Source organism: Macadamia integrifolia, unplaced genomic scaffold, assembly GCF_013358625.1.
Source record: "Macadamia integrifolia cultivar HAES 741 unplaced genomic scaffold, SCU_Mint_v3 scaffold968, whole genome shotgun sequence".
Taxonomy (NCBI): domain Eukaryota; kingdom Viridiplantae; phylum Streptophyta; class Magnoliopsida; order Proteales; family Proteaceae; genus Macadamia; species Macadamia integrifolia.
In genome coordinates, this window is record NW_024870604.1 from 14379 (window position 1) to 38745 (window position 24367).

Sequence of the window (24367 nt, forward strand, 5' to 3'; positions counted from 1 at the left end):
TTAATCCAATATTAAAAATCAAGAGAGAATAAAGCATTCAAGCTTCTGAAAGCTATCACTTGTTTATTTTCACCAATTTATCTGAGTAAAAAAGAGAAGCTATTAAATTTTGGATCATTTCATAAATGAGGCTGATTAGAGTTCAGGATTATTAACACCACTTGCTGAACCAGGAATGACTGTAGGAAGTATGAAACCAGTTCGAGCACAGAGGGGAACCCAACCACAAGCTGCATTAACATTTACTCCAATTCACTCAAAAAAAAAAAAAAAAAAAAAAAAAAAAAGAAGAAAACACACACGTGGGCCAGGTATTTCTTGCGTTAAGGTTCAAACATTGCCTAAATATTCTATAGGTGAGCTCCATAGCCAAAATCGATTTATGATAAACCTTATGGACCTTTTCATTTTAAACCTTCTGGTCCTTCTCCATTTAGATCACAAGGATATGGTGAAATCATAATAAAAGCCATGCAAAAAGATGGACCAACTTCGTCTTAAACTACTGTTATTCATAAAAGAGCCACATCAAAGCAGAAAGAAACTCGGTTAAGAACAACAGGTGAAACCAGTCAGTTGAGTTTGGTGCATACTGACCTTGCAATATGCAGTGGCGAATAGCATATAACTAGATTTCTATTGGCTACAATCCCACGTCAATTAACTCTAGGACTTTGGATGCCTCCATATACCAATTGATCTTCACCACTTAATAGCTGAAGCTTTTGATTTTTCATAACTCAAAATGATATTAGAGCCACCAGGCCCACCACATCAATGTTATATACAAGTTTGGCCACCCAAAAGAAGGGCCACAAGTTCTACATGTACAGTGACCCAAAATACTGGCAGCAATTGAAAGGGAGTATTAATATTTTTCAACCCTGATCCACCCTCATGGTAAAAAAATCTTAGCCCAGGCATTATTCGAGCTCCGGATGGACCAGGGCAGGCTCCAGTCGATAGGGTCAAACTGACACCCTTAATTTATACACTAGAATTAAAGACCCTTAAAAGTACATTTTACCTTACATGAAGAAGTAATAAGATTTCTACCAAAAAAAAAAAGAAGTAAAGACATCAAATCAATATTCTGCAATTGATTCAAATTAAAATGGGATAAATTCTTACATGACTACTAACATTCTACAACTGGTTCAAATTAAAACAAAATAAAATCCTAAACGGCTACCAAAATTCTGCATCTGGTTCAAATTAAAATGAAATAAATTCTTAAATAACTACCGATATTCGACAACTCATTCAAATGTAAACGAAATGAAACTCTAAATTATTAGGCAATAGATTCCCCTCCAAGAAGAGACTGATATGTCCTCATCAACTAAAACGCCCCTATATGAAAGCTCAGCAGATGCCCTGATGCAAGAATGGAAAAGAAGATAAGGAAACAGAGAGAAAAAATAAAAAAACAAAAACAAAAAAACAAAGCAAAAAAAACAAAAAACCATTATATATTGAAGAAATCCAAGGATTTAAGGATCACAATCATAGGTCAATCAGATATATCCTGGAGACACTCATCAGCGTAATCCAAGCAATGGAACCCAAAAATTAGCAAAAATCACCATACCACTATATAATAAATCATATATGTGCCCCTGAAAACTGATCCAAATTGAATGACTTGATCAATTAAACACTTATCTTTAAAACCAGGATGGAATGAATCAGAATAGATATGATTCGAAATTGTAAGTGTGATCACAAAGGAATCATCATTTACCTTACTCCACCACATCTGACTCCTTTTGTTTATTAAGAAATTCAAGAACATACTTCTTAGATTTGAATTTGTGGAGAAGAGTTGGATCTTGGAAAAACTGCACAACATGATAAAAAAAAATGTTATTTTTCTAGCCCACATATAAGCACACGAAGGACACATCTTACAAATCTTATCAAATACAATAAATGAAATCCATCCATGTCTCAATAAAGTTTCAAAGATACTAATATAATCACAACCTTATATCTACTGGATACGCATACATAAGATGTAAGTAGTATATCTCAAAGGCCTAGGGAGAATAGATCTAGGGTTCACTTTTGATCATTAAAAAAAAAAAAAAATCTACAAATTGAATCATTTTTTTGGCTAGAAGATCAGATTATATTAAAATATAGAAAGATGAAAAAATATATATATATACAAAAGCCAGAAGCGAGCCTCCACCTTTGGCATTGCCATCAGTAGAGGCTCACAACCGCTATCTAGAAGAAAACATGAATCTAAAGCGAGAACGCCCAGCCATATCAAATTGCAACTCATTAGCCACGTGAAGGGGGAGCAGCAGGTCATCACTATCTATACCAGATTTGGCAGCATCCTTAGCCAAGAAATCTGCCATTGGATTAGATTCTCTGAAACAGTGGGTTGTTTTCCACCCAATGGAGGTAAGGAAAGCAGACAAAGCTGACCATTCCTAAAGAGCAGCCCATGGAATAAGACTATGCTAGAAGATGAATACCACAGCAAATGAGTCAGACTCAATCCACAAGCGCTGAATGTTCATCTCGAAGGCAAGCCACATACCCTTGATGATGCTCCAAACTTCAGCCAAAAAACTTGTAGAAATTCCCAAGAAGAGTTTGTAGCACCAAATTTTCCTACCTTCATGGTCTCTGAAAATTCCTCCAGCTCCTGCTCTACCCGGATTCCCAAGTGAACACCCATCAACGTTAAGCTTGATCTAGGAGGGAAAAGGCTTGCACCAATGGACCTCCAGAATAGACCGCTCGCCCAGAGAAGATAGCGACAAGTTTATTTTCCTGGAAATGATCAGATCAACTGAAGATTTAGGAGCAAATTTCAAGTGACTGCAAATGAAACTTATGTTCCCTCTTATAGCTCAAGCTATCATGATTAAGCATCGAGCTTTCCCCTCAAAATGTCTCTAGTTCCTTTCAGACCAAATAGCGTCAATGATTGAAAAAAAAAACCGATTTCCCAAGCTGATTTCAGAGCCCAGCCTCTTCCTTTATTCCTCCACCAAGCAAGCAGCTCAACGGAGGATCTGCAATTTGTCCAATATATATTGAAGATTTCCAACACACTTTTCCAAATCCCAATAGAGAAATCACATTCAAAAATAGGTGGGAGAAGGATTCAGAAGAAGCACCACATAGCTCACATCTAGAGGGAAATGAGATCCCTTTAGCTTGGATCGAATCATCTGTAGGAAATTTTCCAAACCCCTAGCGCCAACCCAGAAGGGAGAGCCTAGGGGGAAGCATATTACTCCAAACCATTCCTGCCTAGGGAACCTAAGGATATTGAGACTTAAGAGCATCCCAGGCGGACTTCACAGAGAATTTTCCCATCGTATCCAGCCCCCACAGATAGATGTCCTTTGACTCCAATGCTGACAAATTAATGGCCTTAATTGATGTAAATAAATTCTTCAACATGGCAGATTTAACATGAGGGAGAGCCCAATGCCTATTCTCTATAATTCTGCAACTGAGTGATTCAGGTTTAGAAAAACATCCTCAGGCAGTCCAGAGACCTCACAAATATGTTTGTGACCCCACCAATTTTCAGACCAAAATTTAATACAATGACCATCACCAACAAACCATTTTTCATTGTCAGATACAAAGGACCACATTCTCTTCACCCCCAGCCAGATAGAGGAGCGCTTATGACCCCTTTCAATAGCACCAGAGGCAGAAAGGAAGCGAGCTCTGATAAGCCTACTCAATTGCGAATCACCATGCTTGATATTCCAAGCTAACTTCGCCAACAGAGCCTTGTTCATATCCCGAAGCCTTTTTAGACCAAGGCCTCCTCATTCTTTGAATTATTAACTGTGAAAATTGTTAGGCTATTCATCTATTAGTGGTCATCTTATAGAGCTTCAGTCTATTAAGTATTTTTCTAAAAGGAAATTTCTACAGTGGTGGTAATCAGTTTGAGATCTATAATGTTCCTATGGATCTTTGGATAAATTCCAAATAGATTAAGAGTTTTGAGTTCATAGATATGGATAATGGCTTGATACTATATAATGGTACATATAATACTACCACTTTCAACTCAACTTGATTGAGTTTTCTCCCAACTAAATGAGTATCAGTTCCTATAGAAACAAACTATTTTAGTCTCACATCTATTTTTTTTTCTTATAATATAAATATGATCAAGCATAATTAACCCATTGTAACCAAGTGGGTTTGATGCGTGCTCGTGAGCTAGGAATAAACTGCTTGTGGGTGGAGACTGATTCTAGTGTAGTCACGACCTCGTTCCAGCAAAAGAAATCCCGTGGTTTGCCTTACAGTGATGGATCCTCCTTCAACCTTACTTGGAGGGAATCTCATGGAAAATATCCCACAATTTCAGGGAGGCGAACTCGATTGTAGACTATCTGGCTAGAGATGCAACAAAGACGGGGATCTCGGGCTCAAATATTGTCTTCCCCGACCATGTAAAGGAGCTGATTAGAAGAGACGCTGAAGGAAGACCTAATTTTAGATTTGGTTAATGCGCTTCCCTCTCCCCTGCTGATGGCAATGCCGAAGGTGGGGGTTGGGGTAGCGATTTTTTATTTTTCTCTTCTTTGTTTTGCTGTTTCCATTTTTTTCTTCCTATTTTTAATATAATGCATTTCTTTCTGATCCAATAGGTCTATTTTGTAAGCTTTCATTCTTTTGTTCTATTAATAATATTCATTGTTGACATTTAGCAAAAAAAAAAAGAAGTATTTATAAAACAAATATGTTTGAGCTTCATTTTCTATTTAACAATTTCTTATTCTTACTAGTTAAGATTCAAATTTCCATTCAATTGAGTCCAGCACAGATGTCATGTTGGAGTACCCCAAATCAAATACATTCTTAGAAGGTAATATGAAATTAGGATTTTTTCAAAATAATGCATGGGTAAAGGATATACACACTGTCCATGTGCGGATTACTTATATGCCCTCTCATATAAATGGGGGCCCACAACACTCTTTCTCCTATGAAATTCCTTTGCCCCTATTTAACAATTCCTAATAGGGGTTTTCCACTTACCCAAGTTAGTACTCGGACATCGTAGGAAATCCTCTCGATGTATATACAATAATTATTTACATTGGAGTTTGCTTCACATATGTATCAATATAATAAACAAGAGTATAAATTATTCATATTTGCAACCTTTAAAATTTCTTCACTAGAATATAGTCTTCCCAGTGTATGGTAGATATGGCTTCTTTAAGTGTCCTTTTTTTCTATTCTTATATTTTGTTTCCCCATTAGGTGTTTGTTATTCTTTCTTTCTTTCAATAAAGTCTAGAAATCTTTCCATCGGAGAAAGATTGGAATACATGGTGTACTTGACATATTTATATATATATATATATATATTTGGCTAGAAGATTCAAAATTTCATTAAAAAGGAAAAAAAAAAAAATTCACAAGACACATAAAGAACCGATTTTAAGCCCCCACCTTTGGCATTGCCATCAATAGGGTAAGCAATCAGTATTAATCAAAACGGTATCTAGGTCTAGATTTTGCATCATGGGTGACCTCATCCCTTATATGCTTGGGAAGAGATACATGTTTCCTTGATATCCATGCTTTTGTTGCATCCCTTGCTAAAAAATCAGCAGTACAGTTAGCCTCCCTAAAGTAGTGAGATATTTTCCAAATTATAGAGTTCGAAAATGGTTGAAGAGAAATCCATTCCTGAGTAATGCACAATGGGATGGATCTAGCTTGAGTAGCAACCACCACCGCCGTAGAGTCAGATTCAATCCAAAGAGATTTCACCCCCAAATATTTTGACGTTTGAATACATTCAATCAAAGCTTGAAATTCGACAATATAGTTGGACTGAATTCCAAGGAACACTTTGAAAGAGCCAATCATAGCACCTATATTATTATTAATAACTCCACCTACGTCTACCCTTTCAGGGTTGCATATATAGCTGCCATCTACATTAAGTTTCACCAATCCTTGCATTGGTTTGCACTAGTACACTTCCAAGATCTCTGAAGGACAAATAGGGGCAATGTGTAAACCAAGACTATGACAGTAAAGAAGATCAAATGGCTGCTTGACTTGATCTCGTAAGGTGATTTTTGATTCATGGAAATCGCTCTTGATATTTTCGAAGATACAGTTGATGTTGAGCTTCCTACCTTTAGAGCGCTTAGCATCTCTTTATTTCCAAAGACTATCAGCCATAATAATCAGCACCATGGACCAAGGTTCTTTAATTGTTAGCACCCTGCACTTTCTAATCCACCACTGAACTAGAAGGCTCACATCCTCTATTTCAGGCCATGAAACTCCAAAACAGTCAAGAATTTATTTCCTAATCATCACTACAACCTTGCAGCCCATGAATACATGATTGAAAGACTTAGATTTCTCTTCACATAAATTGCACATGGACACAATGGTATACCCTTGGCAGAAATAATATTATTAGTGTGCAGTTTTTTATGCATCAAATGCCAACCAAAAGTAGATTGTCTTGGTTGCAAGAATTTTTCCCATACCATGGAGCTCTAAGGGACCTTGGGGTTACGCTTTCTGATCTCATCCCAAGCAGAAATAGCAGAAAAGACTCCAAAAATTGTACATCTCCAAGTACATTTGTCCTTCATGTCAATTTGGGGCAAACTAATAGAGTGGGCAACAGTAAAACAATTTTGAAGAAGAGGAAATCGGACAGCAAGAATTTCCTAGTGAAAGTTATTAATTAAATCAGCCACCTTCAGGGAGGAGCTCTTAATGATATCATGATCTATTCCACAGGTCTCAACGATAGATTTATCTCCAAGCCAATTATCAGTCCAGAGCCTAATATCTTGACCGTTTCCTACTATCTAACGCTCTCTGCTTGAAACAAAGTTTCAAACTTTACGAAGACCTGGCCAAACAAAAGAGGACTTATATGTTGCCTTGAGATTTCCATTGCTAAGAAATCTAGCCTTAAAAAGCCTACTCATCCCTAAGACACCGTCCTTTATATTCCATACTTGTTTACACAGAAGGGACTTATTGATGTCTCGAAATCTACAAATCCCCAAACCTCCTTCCTCCCTAGGCTTACAGACCTAATCCTATTTAACTATCACAGCTTTAGAGCTGTCCATATCTCTTATCTACATGAATTTCCTCATCCATTTCTCCATCAAATTGATAAATGGTGTGGTTGACATTTATCATCTATTTAATTGGAAAAGAGTAACACTAGTTTTAAGTAAGTGCAATGACAAATCAAATAATACCTTAAGTCTTTTGGTTTTCTTCCCAAAACTGTAGACAATACATGTTCTTGGCCTCATCAATTAGACATAAGTCAATATGAAAAACAATTAGATAAAGAGAAAAGATCATAATTCAGGTAGCTTCAAACAGAGAGAAATACTCATTTTCTTACCATTGTTATATTGGTAAAGCATATTTATCGCTGAAAATAAAAATAAAAAGAAAAAGAAAGATATATAAAATAATAATCTTATTGATATATTTACAACTCAAGTTTATACAAAGTTAACCTTTAACTCTTATTATTATTATTATTATTATTATTATTATTATTATTATTATTATTTTTGCACTAGCAGCAAAAGAATTGTATTAATGAATAAATAAATTACAAAACAAAAAATTAGATCAAAACAGGTTCTCATACATATATTTTATTTTTGTTACTACTCTCAGCCATTGAAAAATAAATAAAATACAAAAACGTAATATGTTTCCAAAGAAAATAAATGGATAATTATAGAAAATTGGGATAAAGAAAGTTGCCAAGCTGCCTAGCATATGCTTACACCTCCCTGTGTCGTTCTCTCTACTCTCATCCTATGAAACGACATATCTACCCCGTATTATGGGAGGAGAGAGAGAGAGAGAGAGAGAGAGAGAGAGAGAGAGATTTAAAAAGGAAATAAAAAAAAGATAATGATAGAAATTGAAAAGTCTAATATGGGATAAGCCATATGTACAGTTGATATGGACCATGATATCCAATATTTAGCCAACCCAAAGGATAATCTTTTGATCAAATATCTATAAGATGGCATCAATTCTTGTTTCAATCAAATTAAGCTACTATAATGCGATTCAGGAAGAGGTCGTGGAAGTTTTGAGAAGATAATCTCTTTTCATTGAGTGATTTATTCCATTCTTGGAATCAACCCATTTAATGATGTCTTGTGGTCTTGGCCTAGTTTGGAGAGGAAACTCTGCCATATATCATGGGACTTCATCTGCGACCCCAAGGCAAAAGGTAGTTTGGGGATCAGAGGGATTAAGAAGATGAACACTGCAGTCATCTTGAAGTGATAATGATGGGTGGCTTCTCAGAGGGATTGAGTTTGGGTAAAATGGGTTAATCTCAAGTACTTGAAATCTGATTCTATTTGGATATTTAAACCTCCCAAATATTGCTTGTGGCTGTGGAGAAAAATGCTGAAGTTTATGTCACGTGCTGAACAATTTATCTACCATATTACATGGGGACTCAACCAAGATTTGGTTCGACCCTTGGCACCCAGCTAAGATTATGTTGAATATGTATGGGGATTGAAATAGGTTTGATGCGGGCTCAGATAGATTGACAGTTGTGCAGTCTATTATCAAGGATAGTAATTTGTGTCACTCCTACTTCCATGGATCTTGTCGATGTATAGGAGAATTGAATGGCATTATAAGAATTTCTTAATTCAGTCCGATGCTCCATCATTTAGAAGGCATCTTTTACAATCCTATATCAGCATATGGGGGCTGACCTAAGTCGGTTTCCTATGGAAATTGATGTGAGTTGATCACGTCTTGGGTCCCCTCACCTTGTAAGCCAGTTTATGGGGTTGAATTCTTCTAGGATCGTATCAGTTGTATCAAAGTAGTCTATCATCAGTCCAAACTGCGTGCAGAAGGGGCGACTTGTTGCCAGAGTGAGAATCACTAGGAAAGTGCTGCCTGACGCCAAGCTAAAACCTTGGAGCAGAGTGAGAGTCACATAAAAAGGGCTACCTAATCTGGAGTGGGCCACCTAAGATGTCGGGTTTGGAAGTGTGGTGGTATGTTATGATCCCTTATCAGCATATGGGGACTGATGCCACATTGATTTCAAATGGAAATTGATGTGGGTTGATATGGTCTTGACTCCCCTTACCTTGTAAGCTGATTTATGGGGTTGAGTTACTCCAGAACCATATCACCATCCCTTCTAGCCTATTCACTATTAAGTATGCTTGGGGCACCATTCCTCAGCCGAGTCCCTAAGTGATTGGGTTGCATGTGTGGTGATGGCACATCCCCAAGCATTCGTTTGTGACATGGCAATGTATAGTGGATGTGCTCCCAACTAGGACCACCTTCTGAAGAAGCAGATCTAGCTAAGCCCTTTTTTTCTTTTTTTTTTGCTTCTATTGGGATGTTACATAGAGGAATGACCATCTATTCTTCAATTCCAATTTTACATCCCTAGTGTTGGAAGATACCTCATCTCTATGGCCCCTCTTTTCTTCTTCTTCTTCTTCTTTTTCGGTCAAAAAAATGAGTTAAATAAATAAATGATATGGAGATTACGTCCAGACATCCCTAGACCATACAAATACAACTCAATTACTTCAATCCTCCACCTTTGGAATTTCCATCAACAGAGGAGAAAAGTAATCCCAATTATCCAATAAATCTATACATTCTTAGAAGGAAATATGAAATCAGGTTACCCAAAATAATATATGGGGTAAAGGATCTCTGGTATGTTGAAGGTTGAGGATTGTACTCCCCTCTTTCAAGACAATAAAGAAGTGCTTAAAATGGTGAAAGATAATATTTTTATCCCATGTAAGGAGGCTCCAGCTTATTAATTATGTGCTCTAAGGTGGATACATTTACTAGTCGGGGTTGTTCTCTTTTCTTTTTTTTTCTTTTTAGATCAGCAATAGAATATTATTAAAAATATGGCCTACTACAAAAAACGGCAGCCTTCCTATCCACCTTTGGTATGGCAATTAGCAAATAAGAAGACTACAAAAATAAACTAATGCTCAGTTAAATCTGAACTGAGGTTTTTCTTGAGCATCTCAAGTTATATCCTCAATAGAGAAATGAGGAAGAACATACCATAAAATTGTAGCTCTTGATACTGCAACATGCTTTGCCAAAGGTGGATAAGAAGGCTAAACTTGAAACCATGTCATCTGATTTCCTTTGGTCTTGGCCCAACATGGAGAGGAAACACTGCCATATTTCATGGCACTTCATCTGTGACCCTAAGGAAAAAAGGTGGTCTGGGTATCAAATGGATTAAGGACTTGAATACTACAATCATCATGGTTCTAAATATTAGCATTAGATCAATTGTGTTGGACATATCGTATTGGTATCGATACCTGACTGACTTAGATCGGCTAAGGAAAAATATAGTATAAAAAAAAAGTGTATTTTTTTTGTGAAAAGTAAGGGCAAAAGTGACTGATACAAACTAATGTGATCCTATCCAGATCAGTATCATACTTCGATAACTAAATCCATAGCAGACATCTTGAAGCAGTAAAAATGGGTGGCTTCTCAAAGGGATTGCCTTTGGGTCAAACAAGTGAATCTCAAATACTTGAAATCTAATTCTTTTTGGATAGTGAAACCTCTCAAATATTTCTTATGGGTGTGGAGAAAAATGCTCAAGTATAGGTCTCGTGCTAAACCATCCATCCACCTTATCATTGGGAAGGGGAACTCAACCAGGATTTGATTAGACTCTTGGCATCCTGGTAAGATTATGCTAAATAGGTATGGGGATCGAAATAGGTTTGAAGTGGGCTCGGATCGATTGGTAGTTGTGTAGTCTGTTGTCAATGATAGTAATTGTTGCACATTATTACTTCCAAAGACCTTATTGAGGTGTGGGGGGAATTGAATGGCATTACAAGAATTTTTTTTTTTTCTTTTTTTCACTCCTAGGCTTCATAATTCGGATGCCACCCCTTCCAGACTAGTCACTATGAAGTATGTTTAAGATATCATTCATTTAGCTGTGTCCCCAATTGAATTGAGTTGCATGTGTGGTTATCGCACAACATCCGTAGGAAGTCCTCTATGGCATATCAATGTATGGTAGATGTGCCCCAAAATAGGACCAACTCCTGAAGAGGAAGATCTAAGTAACTCCTTATTGTTCTTTCTATTGGACTGGTATAGAGAGTAATGATCATCTATTCTTCAACTGCAATTTTAAATCCCTAATGTTAGAAGATATCCTTCATCTCTATGGTCCCCTCTTTTTATTTATTTATTTTTTTTTGTCAAAAAAATAGAGTTAAATAAATAAATTATACAAAGATTACATTCAAACATCCCTAGAATATACAAATACAACTCAATTACTTCAATCTCCCACTTTCGGAATTTCCTTCAGCAGCTGAGAAAAGTAATCCCAATTGTCCAATAAATCTATATCTTAGGCACTACAATGAGTCCCAATTTACATCATGGGAAATAAATGCCGCATCCCAATCTCAAGTTTCTGATCTACAAAACTTTTTTTCTTAGCGAGAAAATCAGCCACACAATTGACTTCTCTGGAGCAATGCAAAATATACCATTGTATAGATAAAAGAAAACCCTTTAGGTATTACAGTTATTGAAGGAATCTCTAAGGAATATTTTGATGAGATATACACTCCACTACTTCATTCGAGTCACACTCTATCTAGAGAAGACGGATTCCTTTTTCTCGTGCTGATTTAAGTCCTTTGATCACAACTGTGAATTCTGCCATGAAGTTCCATGATCCATACACATGAAGTCCAACCCTGTTGTGGATTCCAATTGGATTCCATATGTGTACATATGAGAACCTGATCCATCTTCGATCTCCTTTTAATTCAGAAACCACAGTCACTAGAATTAAAGCCCAACCAATGAATATTATAAAGAAAATAAAAAACTTGTTCCAAAGCTCCACCACTAGAGAGCAATTAAGGAAGATAAGGGAGCTAGCTACTTTCACAATTATTGTGACAGAGTACACTCCTTAAATCTAATGGAACCATGTGCTTAAACACCATGTCATCAGAGGGAAGGCCACCATGCACCCATATCCATGCAAAGGTTGAACAACTTGGTTGTAGCCGAGGCTTATTGGATGGGAAAGAACTTCAAGGGAGATGATTAGCTCTGTTGGCAAATGAGATTTCGCTCAACCATTGTCTATATTTGGAAGGACAGAAACTTCAACATTTTCCGTTTCTTGTATGAGAACCATTTTTGAAAGGGACTGATCCACACACATGGAATCCACCACAAGTTGCATGGATCAGATCATATGAGAATGGTTCTTGTGCAAGAATCTAATCCACACTCATCGTCCGTGACAAAACTAGATTATGACCTTCTATTTTCAGTGATATCAGAGGAGATGTAGTGACCGATGTCTGGCTATTACTCTTAAAGGAAAGAAGCCTACTTGGAAGATGTTTCTTGTGGATAAATGGGGAGTGCAACCCAATGGGGAGTGCATCCCTTTTGGTTCCCCATGTATTGTCACTGTTGTCAGAGAAGATTTGGAGGGGTTTTTTTTGGACTACTTCATTATGATTGTAACCCGTTTGCGTGCTCCCTTGGGGCCTAGCGCAAGGCCACACTGCTAGGGCACCCTGCTTGTGTTACACTCTCTCCTTTTCCTTTGGAAATGATCGTCATGCCTTCATCCTAAACCCCCCATTGATTGAGCCGCGCTAAGCTAGCCACTGGCCCAATTTTTTCTTTTCTTTTTCTCACTAAATTATAATCTAAAAAAAAAAAAAAAAGTCTACTGGTTGCATGTCATGAACTGACTGCACCATTTGGTTGATACAATTTGCAGTTCTTTTTTTTTTTTTCCTTAACTTAATTCTCAATGCTACTTCCCACTTCTACCAAAACCTCCCACAGGAAGCCCTGACCCCTAGTACCAGTTGTTGGTGGGTCAGCATCTGGTTGAGGTTCAAATTAGTTAGGGTCTGCTGGATCAGGCTCAGGATCAGAACCTGTGCCAAACCTTGCTGGTTTCCATCCTTAAACCGAAAAAGAAGAAATGTGCTAGGCCATGGTAGGATGAAAATGCCATCCTTCTTGTATGGAAAGCTATTATACATGACAAACAAGATGTGGATAAGCTGAAAGCTTTGCAATTTTACCTATACTTCTCTCACCATAATTTTCGAATTACACTTGTCCTAGCCCATGGTAGGATGAAAATACCATCTTTCCAAGATGGAAAACTATTGTACATAAGGGTGTTAAATGGTTTGGTTTCAGTATAAATGATTTGGTTTGGTTCGATGTATTATTTCTTAGGTAAAACTAAAACTGAACCGTTTAATAAATAGTTTTGGTTTAAATGGTTCAATTTCAATTTTATTTATTTCCATTTTTATTTTTTACATTTTTTTATTGAAACTTGTCTTTTTATCTTTAATTTTTTTTACTGAAATAGGTATAAACATAATATTGAATTGAATTGAATTCTTTATATATATATACATATAATTTTTTTTTCTTTTAATAATTGTAAGGTAAAAATTTTTATTTTTTATTTTTTATTTTTTATTTTAAAAGGTTTAAAATTTTTTTATTTATTAATGGGATTATTTGTTCTTACTATAATAGTTATTCTAACTATACATGACTTAGCTTATTATGTATATATTAATAGATTTACCGACCATTTAGACAATTCAATTCAGTTTAAATCATTTAACTAAACGTTCTGAATTTTGAAAAAAAAAAACATTTATTAAATGGCTAAGTTCGATTTCGGTAAATACTTTTAGTTTGGTTTTGACACCCTTAATTAAATATAGGGAAAAGGCTGGCAGTTTTGCAATTTTTCCCTATGGTTATGTGAGTTCAAATCAGGTCTTCGTACGAGAACGTATTCATATGCGCCTATGATGAACACGTGGACTGTACGGAAACGTTCTCATACAAGAACCTGATATGCTCTTTGGTTCTGTAATTGTAGCTTTGTCCATACACTTTCACCTTTGCATGGTTGACAGTCTAAATTTTGTAACCTTTTTGCTAAAAGATCAATATTATTAAAAAGAAAAAACCAGCAAGAAAAATAGTAAACCGAAAATAACCAGCAAAAAATCAAGTTAATCTCTTCCCACCTTCAGCATTGCCATTAGCAAGAAGAGAAGAAACCTGAGACTAATTGAATCTAAATCTTGGACAGTCCATTGCATCGTTAGCAATTTTCACGTTCACATGAGAAGGAAAGCTCATCATATCCCTAGAACCACCAGTCTTTGCAGCTTGTTTTGCCAATAGTTTGCCACAAGGTTAGCCTCCTTGAAGCAGTGAGTTATCTTCCTTGGAATCGATACAAGATATGACTGCATGCATATCCACTTTTGGAGCACAAACCACGAAATGGTTTTAGATTGAATGAAAGATACAATGGCAGCAGAATCCGACTCTATCCATACACAGTAGCCTGGATTTCCTTTGCTCTTGCTGTCTAAATTTTGTAACCGAAATTATATTCAACAGAAAATAAAATTGTAGCTCTTCATCTTCATAGAACCCTAAAAATATTCTATCAAGAGGGAAATCAAACATTACAGATCCAGTAAAAATAAAGAATAGAAGATACTATATGGATGAAAATATTATCAATTCCAAACATGAAAGAATGAAAAGGAACAATCTGAAACTTTACAGACCCAATGAAAAAAGAAGTCAGATCTGGCAAAATTACCTTATCAATCTGCCCTGATTTTCTTTTCTTCGTTTGTATGTGCCAGTCACGTGGCAACCAATCTGGCCATTTTAGCTCACGTTTTGGCCTCCCTCTAGACCTTGAACCTGATGCATCTTTCTTTTTGTCAACCACAGGTGACACTGGTGGCAGTTGTTGTTCTGCTGAAGTTGGTTCCTTCTCTACGGATGATACCTCCATCACTTCAGATGCATCTATCTGTTGATCAACCACTGGTGATAGTATATTCTTCATGGATGACACCACCACTTCTTCTTCAGATGCATCTATCGCTTGATCAACCACAGGTGGTAGTTCATTCTTCGTCGTTGATACCACTGCTGTTTCTTCAGATCTATCTATCTCTTGATCAACCACAGGCGACAGTTCATTCTTCACCTGTGATATCACCACTGCATCCTCAGATGCATCTATCTCTTCATCTATCACAGGTGACAATGGTGGTAGTTGTTGTTCTGCTGGAGATGGATCCTTTTTCGTGGGTGATACCACCACCATTTCTTTAGATGCGTACATCTCTTTGTCAACCACTGGTGATGGTGGTGGTAGCTGTTGTTCTGTTGAAGGTGGTTCCTTCTCCATGGGTGATACCACCACCGCTTCTTTGGACCCTTCTTCAGCTGTAGTGTCATTTGGGTAGTAGTCCCATGGGAGATTTGGGTCTAGTGGTTCCAAACCTTCAAACACTTCATAGTCAAATTTGGGACCTTCATTGGCAGCCATTTGGGGTTGGAGAGAAAAAGCAGAGAGCAAGATAGAGCGAGAACGAGAGAGAGATGGGTTTTTAACTGAGGTGTCTATTCAAAGCTGTCATACCATGTATATACATAAACTGATTGGGTGCATTAACTGCATCTTCAATTTGGATTTCTATCCTAAGTTCAGACTAAGGGAGGTGAAATCTGTATTCTTTATCCTTTGTAGCTGAGAATTGATCTTATGTTTTGCACTTACCATGATTACCATTATAATGTACATCCTTGATTTTTTTATTTTCTGTTGATCAAATAAGATTCCTCCATCTAATGCACAGATAATCCAATCAAATGGTTGCGTATATATAGGATAGCATGGCCCTAGAATTTCACCAAAGAGATCTTTCTGTTCTTCATTGGATAAAAAGGAAAAAGTTCTGCATAATGAACAGTTGGCGAAGTTCTTACAGATGACCCTTTTTTTTTTTTTTTTCCTTATAGGGCTAATATCGCATCATATTCTCCCCCAGCCTCCCACCACCCACACCCCCCCCCCCTCCCACAAAAAAAAAAGAAAAAAGAAAAAAAAAATTACAACAAAACAAGGCAGCCTAAAAAAGACTCACATTGGACTTCCTATAATATCTGTGTCATAGTTCTGATACATGTATCTTTGAATTTGGGAGAAAGATGGACCAACCCAACCCAACCCAACCCAATGAAGTAATATAACAAAGCCTAAAAATGCAAAGAAACTAAACCAGTCTTATCTTATAAGAAAAAATCAAGGTAATATTGTCAGAAGGTTTTCCTGCCAAAAAGGCTTGTAAATCTGTAAAAACTGTGTATTCAACCTGTCCTTGAATCAACCCATGGAATTCAGGAAACTGCTTCAATAGTACGTTTCCTTAGTTGTATCTGTATGAGTTGTATCACACTTATAACTTTCCTTACATACAATAAATATCAGATTTGTCCAATGAGAAAGATTTCATATAGCTGGCCTTGGACCCTGGAGAGCAGATAAGGTCCTCGTGCGAGAACGTTTTTGTACAAGTCTGTGATGAACAATGGATTTCACTAAGTTCATGAAATTACGCAATTGGGAGAGAGACAGTGGAGTCCAGCTGCTCATCACAGGTCCGTACAAGAATGTTCTCATAGAACAAAATTAATAATACATGTAGTAACTTTTTAGGGTTGTTAGGGTATAGTTTTGTAAGAAAGAACAAACGAGAGATAAAAACAAGAGGGATTGGATTCCTTCTCATTTCTTCTATCCTTCACAACTATGCAAGAGACCAACCCCAACCAGAGAAACTTACAATCTAAAAATTTCTCTCGGCATGAAATTGAAATAGATTTGAATCTGCCTCTACCATGCTCAGATTTCCATGATTCCGATGATTCTGATTGTGTAGAAGTTATTCCAATATATGATGATGCTTGCAAGCCTAACCATTAGGATCTCAAAATGCTTGTAGAAATGAAGTTGGAATAGATTTGAATCTTCCTACCCCATGCTCAGATTTTGATGATTCCGATGATGTAGTAGAGGTGGTTCCAATTTATGGTATTTCCTCCATACGAACCCTAATGCAAAACTATCACAGTTTCAGGCAAAGTGGTACTCCTTCCAAGTTCATGTTCTACCATAATGGGTCCTGGATTGACTTCTCAGATGATGTATTTTGTTAATATTAGTTGTCAATATTGACATATGTACATGGTAATAAATGTTAGCACAAGGTAGCTCCAACTGTACCAGTGACTTTCATGTATAGTTTCATGTATAAATGTAATACTCTCTATAATGAAAATCACACTGAGATTCACAATCTTCTATCATTTCTATCATATTTGAAACAATGAAGTCGCGTTTCTCTGAAGGGAAGTTGATAGTAGAAGCCCAGATTGCAGGTGCATGCTACCTCTTTGATTTCCCTCAAATGTTGCAGGTGGATCTGCTTACTGGAGATCCAATGCCAATTTCATGGATTGATAATGAAGGTAAACATTTCTTTCCCAGAAAAACACATCTTATTAACATCTCTTCTAAGGTGGCGACAGAAATAAGAGCCAAAGATAATACAAAATTCACCTGATGAAAAAACCAAAACCTCTAAAACTTATCCCATCAGCATGGAAAGAAGAGAATGGCCAGATGTGACAATCTTGAAGGAGGGTGAGGAGGGTTACTCTAAGGTGGAGGCTATCTTTCTCTCTGGAATGATAAGTTATCCTGATGTTACCATAACCTCCATCTGTAAGTGTTTGCACTAAGTCCCTTTGCACTTGCTCTTTTAAAAGTTTATATAACGAAGAAGATGATAACAAAAGCAGCCAAGGGTGTATCCAATATTAAGCTTGCTTGGCATGCAACCTCAGCTGAACATATACCAGATATCCTATCAAGAGGTTTCAACAGACCTAAAAAGCTTTCTGGTTCTGAATCTTATGGGGTTGGTATCTACCTTTCACCCCAAGGCTCAGCCCACACAATGTACTTTATTTTAATTTCCTTTGATTTCAATCTGTTTCTATTTTATTTTATCTTTTTCTTTTCATTTTTGACAGTTCTATTGTATTTCAGTGCATTGCTACCTGAATTTATTGTTAGATTTCAGTCCAAACTTCACTGCATAGGTACATCAAGAAGAATAACAACTCCAAGGACTCAGGAAACATCAAGTTCAACTTTTTGAAATTATTGTCCAAGGTGAGAAGCTCCCTTCCTCCCTCAATAGGGAGTTCAAGAATTGGAGAGCTTCAATACTATGTACATGGTAAATGAGCATAAGAAAACAAGAGTTCAGTAGATGATCATCGTACTTTATGCAATTTGATTATCCATATCTCCTGAAAAATTGATCTGTTTGCATGAAAAAAAAAAATATATATATATATATATATTTATAAGAATGAATACAATATGTAAAATAAAGCAATTAAATCTATTGTGTGGCAATGTTGATTCTCAGCTAGAAACTTTTCTTTAAATAGTTTTGTTTTGTGAAATATGATTAATATATTCCATGAAGCCCAAGAATTCCCCCCTGCCACCCCCAGAAAAAATGGAGGAAATAAAATGAAGAAGGAAATATAAGAAATAGATGGATAAAACTTCACAAAAAACATAGTTTATCCCGATAGTTTTGCTTTTATTTATATTTTTTTTTAAGACAAACAAGAATATGTTAAAAATGAGTGAAAGATAAATAGGCCGAAGCCATACAACAAAAAAATATGTAGACTAAACAAATCTTAGATCCCTAATCCACCTTCGGCATTATCATCAGCAGAAAGGGGAGCCAAGACAAAAGAAAAGACTTAGTCTTCAAAAATAGCAGAGATTATAAAAATCGAAATCTCAGTTTCCAAACTGCATCCCATTTTATCTCATCATATGTATAGCGTGGTTGCCCATCCAATACTACTAAGGTTCTATTTTTCTTTTTCTTTTTTTTTTCCGCTAAAAGATCATTTTTATAAAAAAAAGAAGATGGAATGTACAAAAAATCAGAACACTACCGTACAAAAATAGACTAAGAGAAAGAAATGACACCCCACCTTTGGCATTGCCATCAGCAGAGAAAGCCACCCTAACCTTAAGACTACAAAAAAAAGCTAAGGGAAACGGTATCTTGGATGCTGGGCTGCATCCAGCCTCCATAGACATCAACCTAGGCCAAATTGCCACTGGAGAAGAGACTTCTAAACAAGCATCAGATTTAGCCAAGAAATTGGCCACTATGTTAGCTTCCTGGAAGCAATGAGACACCTTCCAATTAATAGAATTCATAAAAGGCAAGATACCCCTCCATCTTTGCTGAATAAACCACGGGATCAGACCTTTAGAGAGAAGAATGATCACAGCCGCAGAGTCACATTCAATCCAGAGATTCTGAAAACCATGCATCTTTGCCTGCTCAAGACCAGCCATTATTGCCAAAAATTCTGCTTCAAAATTTGTTTTAATATCAACATTTCCTCCTTGAATAGATCTTCTCTGAAGCGTTTTCTCAAATAGCTATCTACCTGAACCACCACTACCAGGCAAAGCTTCACCGATCTAATCCTTAGTCAAGATATGTTGCTGTTGTTGATGATGAAACCCTAAGATCTCACAGCCGACGAGGAGTCTCCGATCGGCATCACCTTTATCATACTGTTGGGAATGGTGGGCAAGGGCTAATGCACCATCAAAGGAATGAGGAGCAGATTTTGAAGGTGGGGCTGAAAGGGTAGAGCCACTGCTTCAGAGAGAAACAATAAGGGGTGAAAGATTAGTAGGGATTATGCCGATAGCCGTGACGTCAATAATTACAAGTTCTGCTTGCTGTAAGCGCCACTCGATGGTCTCACTGTCAGATTTATGACCCAATTCACGTGTTAATTGGAAAACCCTAGCCGCACAAGTTGCCAACATATGGATGTGGAGGCCCCTTCCATAGACCTTCGTGTGCCTATCTTTTGATAATCTCTTGGTAGTAGAGGAAATCGAAAGCTATTGTTGTTTGTTCTTAGAGGAATCAACAAGAGGAGAGGATCTGTTAGATGGGTTGGAATTAGATTTGGTGGAGATGGCGAGGGAAGCATCAACAAGTCTGGGTGGTGGAGGGCTAGTAGTGGTTGTAGATGTGGAAGAAGCAGCTCCAACTCCTCCTCCTCCTCCACCACAACCACTAGCAGCACCTGCTCCAAGTTGGATGGAGATGGAGCCCATGAATGGGCTTGACATGAGACCAGGACCAGGACCAGGACCTGGCCCTGATCGATCTTCCAATGGGACCAACTACAAAGAAGAAGAGTGTAATTGTTGTTGTTGTTTATTGCTCGGTGAGTTTGTTGATTCCATATTGGCTTCTTCAAGAATTCCACGACCCTCTTGTTTTCTCCTTTTTATTGCTTTGATTGATCAAACCCATCTCATATCCTACTTCATCATCTCATTCCCTCTCAGTCTTCAGTCTTAGAGTGAGAAACAGAGAGAGAGAAAGACACTAATGAGCTTTTAGATTTGGTAGACACGTGCAGGTCCGATGCTATCTAAGACTTAGTGTGGGGTTCTCTTCCTTCTGATTGACTGTTGTCTCTCTCCCAGAGAGAGGTGGGGAAGGGAAGAGAAGGGTCCAGCTAGTGAGTTCTAGAGAGAGAGAGAGAGAGAGAGTTGGGTGTTTAGGTATAGAGGTAGGCTATAGAGGCTAATAGGGACAAAAAAAAAAGAATAAATATTTTCACCACCAAAGGAACTGTCCACGATATTTGCTACTGCTGGTCTGAGAAGTAAGAGAGGAGAGCCAACACTATTGAGTGGACTAAGGAGGGGTGGTGATGCCAATAGTTAGGGTTCCTTATGGTTTCAGATACTTTTTCAGAGAAAGGAGGAAAGGGAGAAAGAGGCAAAGGGGGGGTATTTTAGGGATTATAAAAAATTTAACTTGACTTAACAACCAAATATAATAGTTGGGGCTATTAGATGGCATATTTTTCTTATAGAAGAGAGGAGTGATATTTTTAGAAAGGTGGTATGTCAAGTTGATATTTGGCCTTAGTTCAGGGGAGAGGAGTGATGTTTACCCATATATATATTCTTTTTGTTCCAAGCTAGAGCCTTTGATATGTATATTCCTACTTGAGGAGAAGTGTTAGAGCATATGTGTCGGTTGAAGATCTATGGATATCCATAGACCTTTATACCATGGGATGGTATTTGTTTCAAGCTTATCTATGGTAGTTAGATATAGTTTCTTATTATGTTTAGGATAATTGTTAGCTAAGTTAGAGTTAGTTTCCTTTTCCTTCTATGACTGTGATCAATAATATTATATATAAGATGGGATATGGGGGTAGACTTAACTTATGAATTGCACAACTTGTTCCACCTCTATTTTCTCTCATTTATCTTCTTGTTCCTTCTTCTTTGGCTCTTGTTTCTGAAGTTCTTAAATCTTTACAACCATGTACATATAGTGGACAATATTGACCCAATATACAAGTTGAAGAATAACTATGTGGGCTCTACATCATATAGAACACAAAACCCAACAATTATCCACATTGGCTCGAATTTTGAAAGCCACCCTAAAGAAGAACAATGTTGGTGGTTGATTCTGAAAACTCTTTCATTATCTCTACATATCCACCACACCCAAACCAACATAACCCACACTCCCCTCTTGAGATGCCTCACACACTTATTTCCGCACGATGTGATATGACTTCACCCTTTTAACTATTGAAATGTGATTGGAGATATCACTTCTACTCCATAAATATCTGATATCCAAAGCAAAAGAGATCCCCTTTTCCATATATGTATTTGTTCATAACCAAATTTTTTTGTAATATTTGTCATTTATATATACATCTTGCTTGAGTTCAATAATAGCTCCACCTATTTCAATAGTCCCTGTAAGTGTGTACATACTCTTAATGTAAGTTTATACATATTCTTAATCATCTGTTCCTACATCACAATCATAACCCCTCTAGAAACCCTAAGAATTCTATTTTCATATGAGCATATTAAAGCTTTCGAATCTAATGTTTACAATGAAATCAAAATTTTCCACATATCATGGATTTGTTTAAACCTAGTCACAATTCACAAACTTCCATCAAACATGTGAATCTATATGCCTTAGTTGTAGTAGAATTCCTTTTGGAATTGTTTGCTATTTTGACTCTCTCTCTCTCTCTCTCTCTCTCTCTCTGTCACACACACACACTAAATTTTCAATCTTGAAGATTAGGGATTTTCTAAGATAATAATGGATTAGGATTTAGTCCCTGAGTGCCAAAACATTTCCCCGATTTAGTTGTTTTGTTTTCTTGAGGAATTTCTATAAGACTATAAGCCTCTGGCCTTTTGTTTCTTGTTTGTTGGCTCTTGCAACACCTTTTGTTTTTCAATTGTTTTCAGTATTATTATGGGGGAAATAATCCTGCATCGATGAGTGAAGGGAGAAACTCGTGACTCATAAGTAAGGGACAAACCCTTCCATGGAAGACATGTTTTGAAAACCTTGTTTCTCTGCTGCACCGCACTGGTGCAGCGAGGATCTGGAAGGTTAGGAGCACCCAAGGTGCTCTCAGCCATCTCGATCCTCACCGCACCAGTGCAGTGCAGCAGAGAATTTTTTTTACATCAACCTCTAGGCCTTGGACCAACACAGCCAAGGCAGATAGTATCTACATGGGCATCATCACTGGCCCAGTCCATGGGAAACCCCGACTGCTTGCACCAAAGTTTTTTCCTTCACTGGGGGGCTCAATTGCAGAGGAGAAAATCCCACATTAATGAGTGAAGGGAGAAACCTATGACTCATAAGTAGGGGCCAACTCCTTCCATGTAAAATGCATTTTAAAAGTTGTGCGAGTGCCGATCTACCTCTAGGCCATGGACCAAGATTCCCAAAGCAGGTACTATCTCCATGGACACAACGTGGATTCAAACCTCATCATTGGCTCCATCTTTGGGAAACCTTAATTGCACACACTAGAGTTTCATCCTTCACTGGGGGATTTGTGGTCGTGACTCATAAGTAGGGGCGAACCCCTTCCATGTAAGACGTGTTTTGAAAACCGTGTGGGTACTAGTCAGTCTCTAGGCCTTCGACCAAGATGCCCAAAATGGACATTGTCTACATGGACATGATGTTGATCCCGACTTCATCAAGTATATGTTTGGCTCTTTAGTGCTTGCATCATTAGCATATCATTCCTTCTAGTTTCCACCAGTTAATTGTCTTTATGCTTGGCTTAGGGATTGTTGGTTCACTTTTCGTCATGACATACCCTTGGTACAAGGATGGTAAGTCTGTATTGCTCCAATCCTTTGTGTATAACTAGAAAAAGTGATGGTAAGTTTGTAGGGTTCAATTGGAAGAGAATTTACTTTAGCGAGGGCTCCAGAATCTCAACAGCCATCTGGATTCTTCAAGTTTTATCCAACCACAAAATCAGGTACTTCTCAAAAGATGGAATAAGTGTAACACCATGAAACTAGAAGCAACTGAGCTCAGTGTTATAGCCCAGTTGGTATAAGAAAATAGGCTATTTGCTATGGATCTATATAAACAGTAGTAAGAGAGAGAATTTGGTTGATTCATTGGCCAAGGAAGGAGCATAGAATAGCCAAAATAGGAGTGGGACTAGTCCTACATTGGGTGGAGTTAAGAACCCAAAAGTTAGGACAACAAATGAGCTAAAAATGGGCAAACCGGAAGGTTACCAAGCTGCCAACCGGCCTAGCGGTTTGGTTTGGGTTTTCTTTGTGGGGCCCACATCCCTACACCCCTGAGCCTGACACTTACACCCTATGTAAGGGTCCTAAATCTGATTAAATTATACCTAATATGTCAGTATTTAGTGGGGTCTAGCAATGGGAAATTGATTTTAAATAGTCTATCTTTTTTTAAAATCAGTTTTAGAAAATACTTTTGTATTTTTGGCTAGTGCAGCCAAACAGGGCCCTAAGGACCCTTAGGGTTGAACCATATAAACCTAGACCTAGCTATTGTTCACCATTTCACATATAATTTCGTTGGGACTAGCAGAGGAGAAGAAAGAAATAAGAAGGAAGAACAGAAGAAGAAGAAGAAGAAGAAGAAGAGAAGAAGAGGAGAAGAAGGAAGGCTGTAATATTTTGGGCTGCACAGGCTGCTGCTGCCTACCAATTCTGTTGCACGCTTGCTGCTATACCTGCTGCTGTTCTTTGTGGCTGAACGGCCCAAGTCCTTGTGCGAATATACACATAGAAGCTGAAATAGGAGCTGCTCCAAGGTGCTGCTGTTCATGCATTACTGTGAAAGGCTACTGTTCATTTCTTCTGCTCATTTCTCTGTTGCATGCATGTATTAAGGTGAGAAGTTCTCTCTATAGTTGCTGTTCAACAGTTCAGATGATGATTGGTGATAGTAGC

General features: G+C 37.4%; 1 protein-coding gene and 1 pseudogene across 10 annotated transcripts; both read right to left on the reverse strand.

Moving 5' to 3' along the window:
• Window positions 1-1080: 1080 nt before the first annotated feature.
• LOC122070666 (muscle M-line assembly protein unc-89-like) lies at window positions 1081-15735 on the reverse strand. Of its 10 annotated transcripts, none has more exons than XR_006137920.1 (4): window positions 14726-15735; window positions 2490-2790; window positions 1745-1841; window positions 1081-1377 (listed from the first exon to the last, which is right to left on the reverse strand). XR_006137920.1 is itself a non-coding variant. In XM_042634868.1 (3 exons), the coding sequence occupies exons 1-2, from the start codon at window positions 15467-15469 to the stop codon at window positions 1746-1748; spliced, it is 840 nt and encodes a 279-aa protein (XP_042490802.1). In that variant the 5' UTR covers window positions 15470-15706; the 3' UTR covers window positions 1081-1377; window position 1745. The 10 variants fall into 10 exon arrangements, 5 of the variants coding, with proteins under 5 accessions (XP_042490802.1, XP_042490801.1, XP_042490804.1 ...); XR_006137921.1 differs by lacking the exon at window positions 2490-2790 and adding an exon at window positions 7254-7281 and having other exon boundaries at window positions 14726-15730; XR_006137923.1 differs by lacking the exons at window positions 2490-2790; window positions 14726-15735 and adding an exon at window positions 5458-5473.
• A 3648-nt stretch (window positions 15736-19383) lies between these two features.
• Window positions 19384-20299, reverse strand: LOC122070664 (annotated as a pseudogene).
• Window positions 20300-24367: the final 4068 nt, after the last annotated feature.

Bases quoted from the DNA above. Each gene is read 5' to 3' on its own strand.
- LOC122070666 (XM_042634867.1), bottom strand. From the start codon at position 15,469: ATGGCTGCCAATGAAGGTCCCAAATTTGACTATGAAGTGTTTGAAGGT. The intron at 11,857-14,725 runs GTAATTTTGCCA...CTGAATTAAAAG, and splicing joins AATCAGGGCAGATTGATAAG to GAGATCGAAGATGGATCAGG.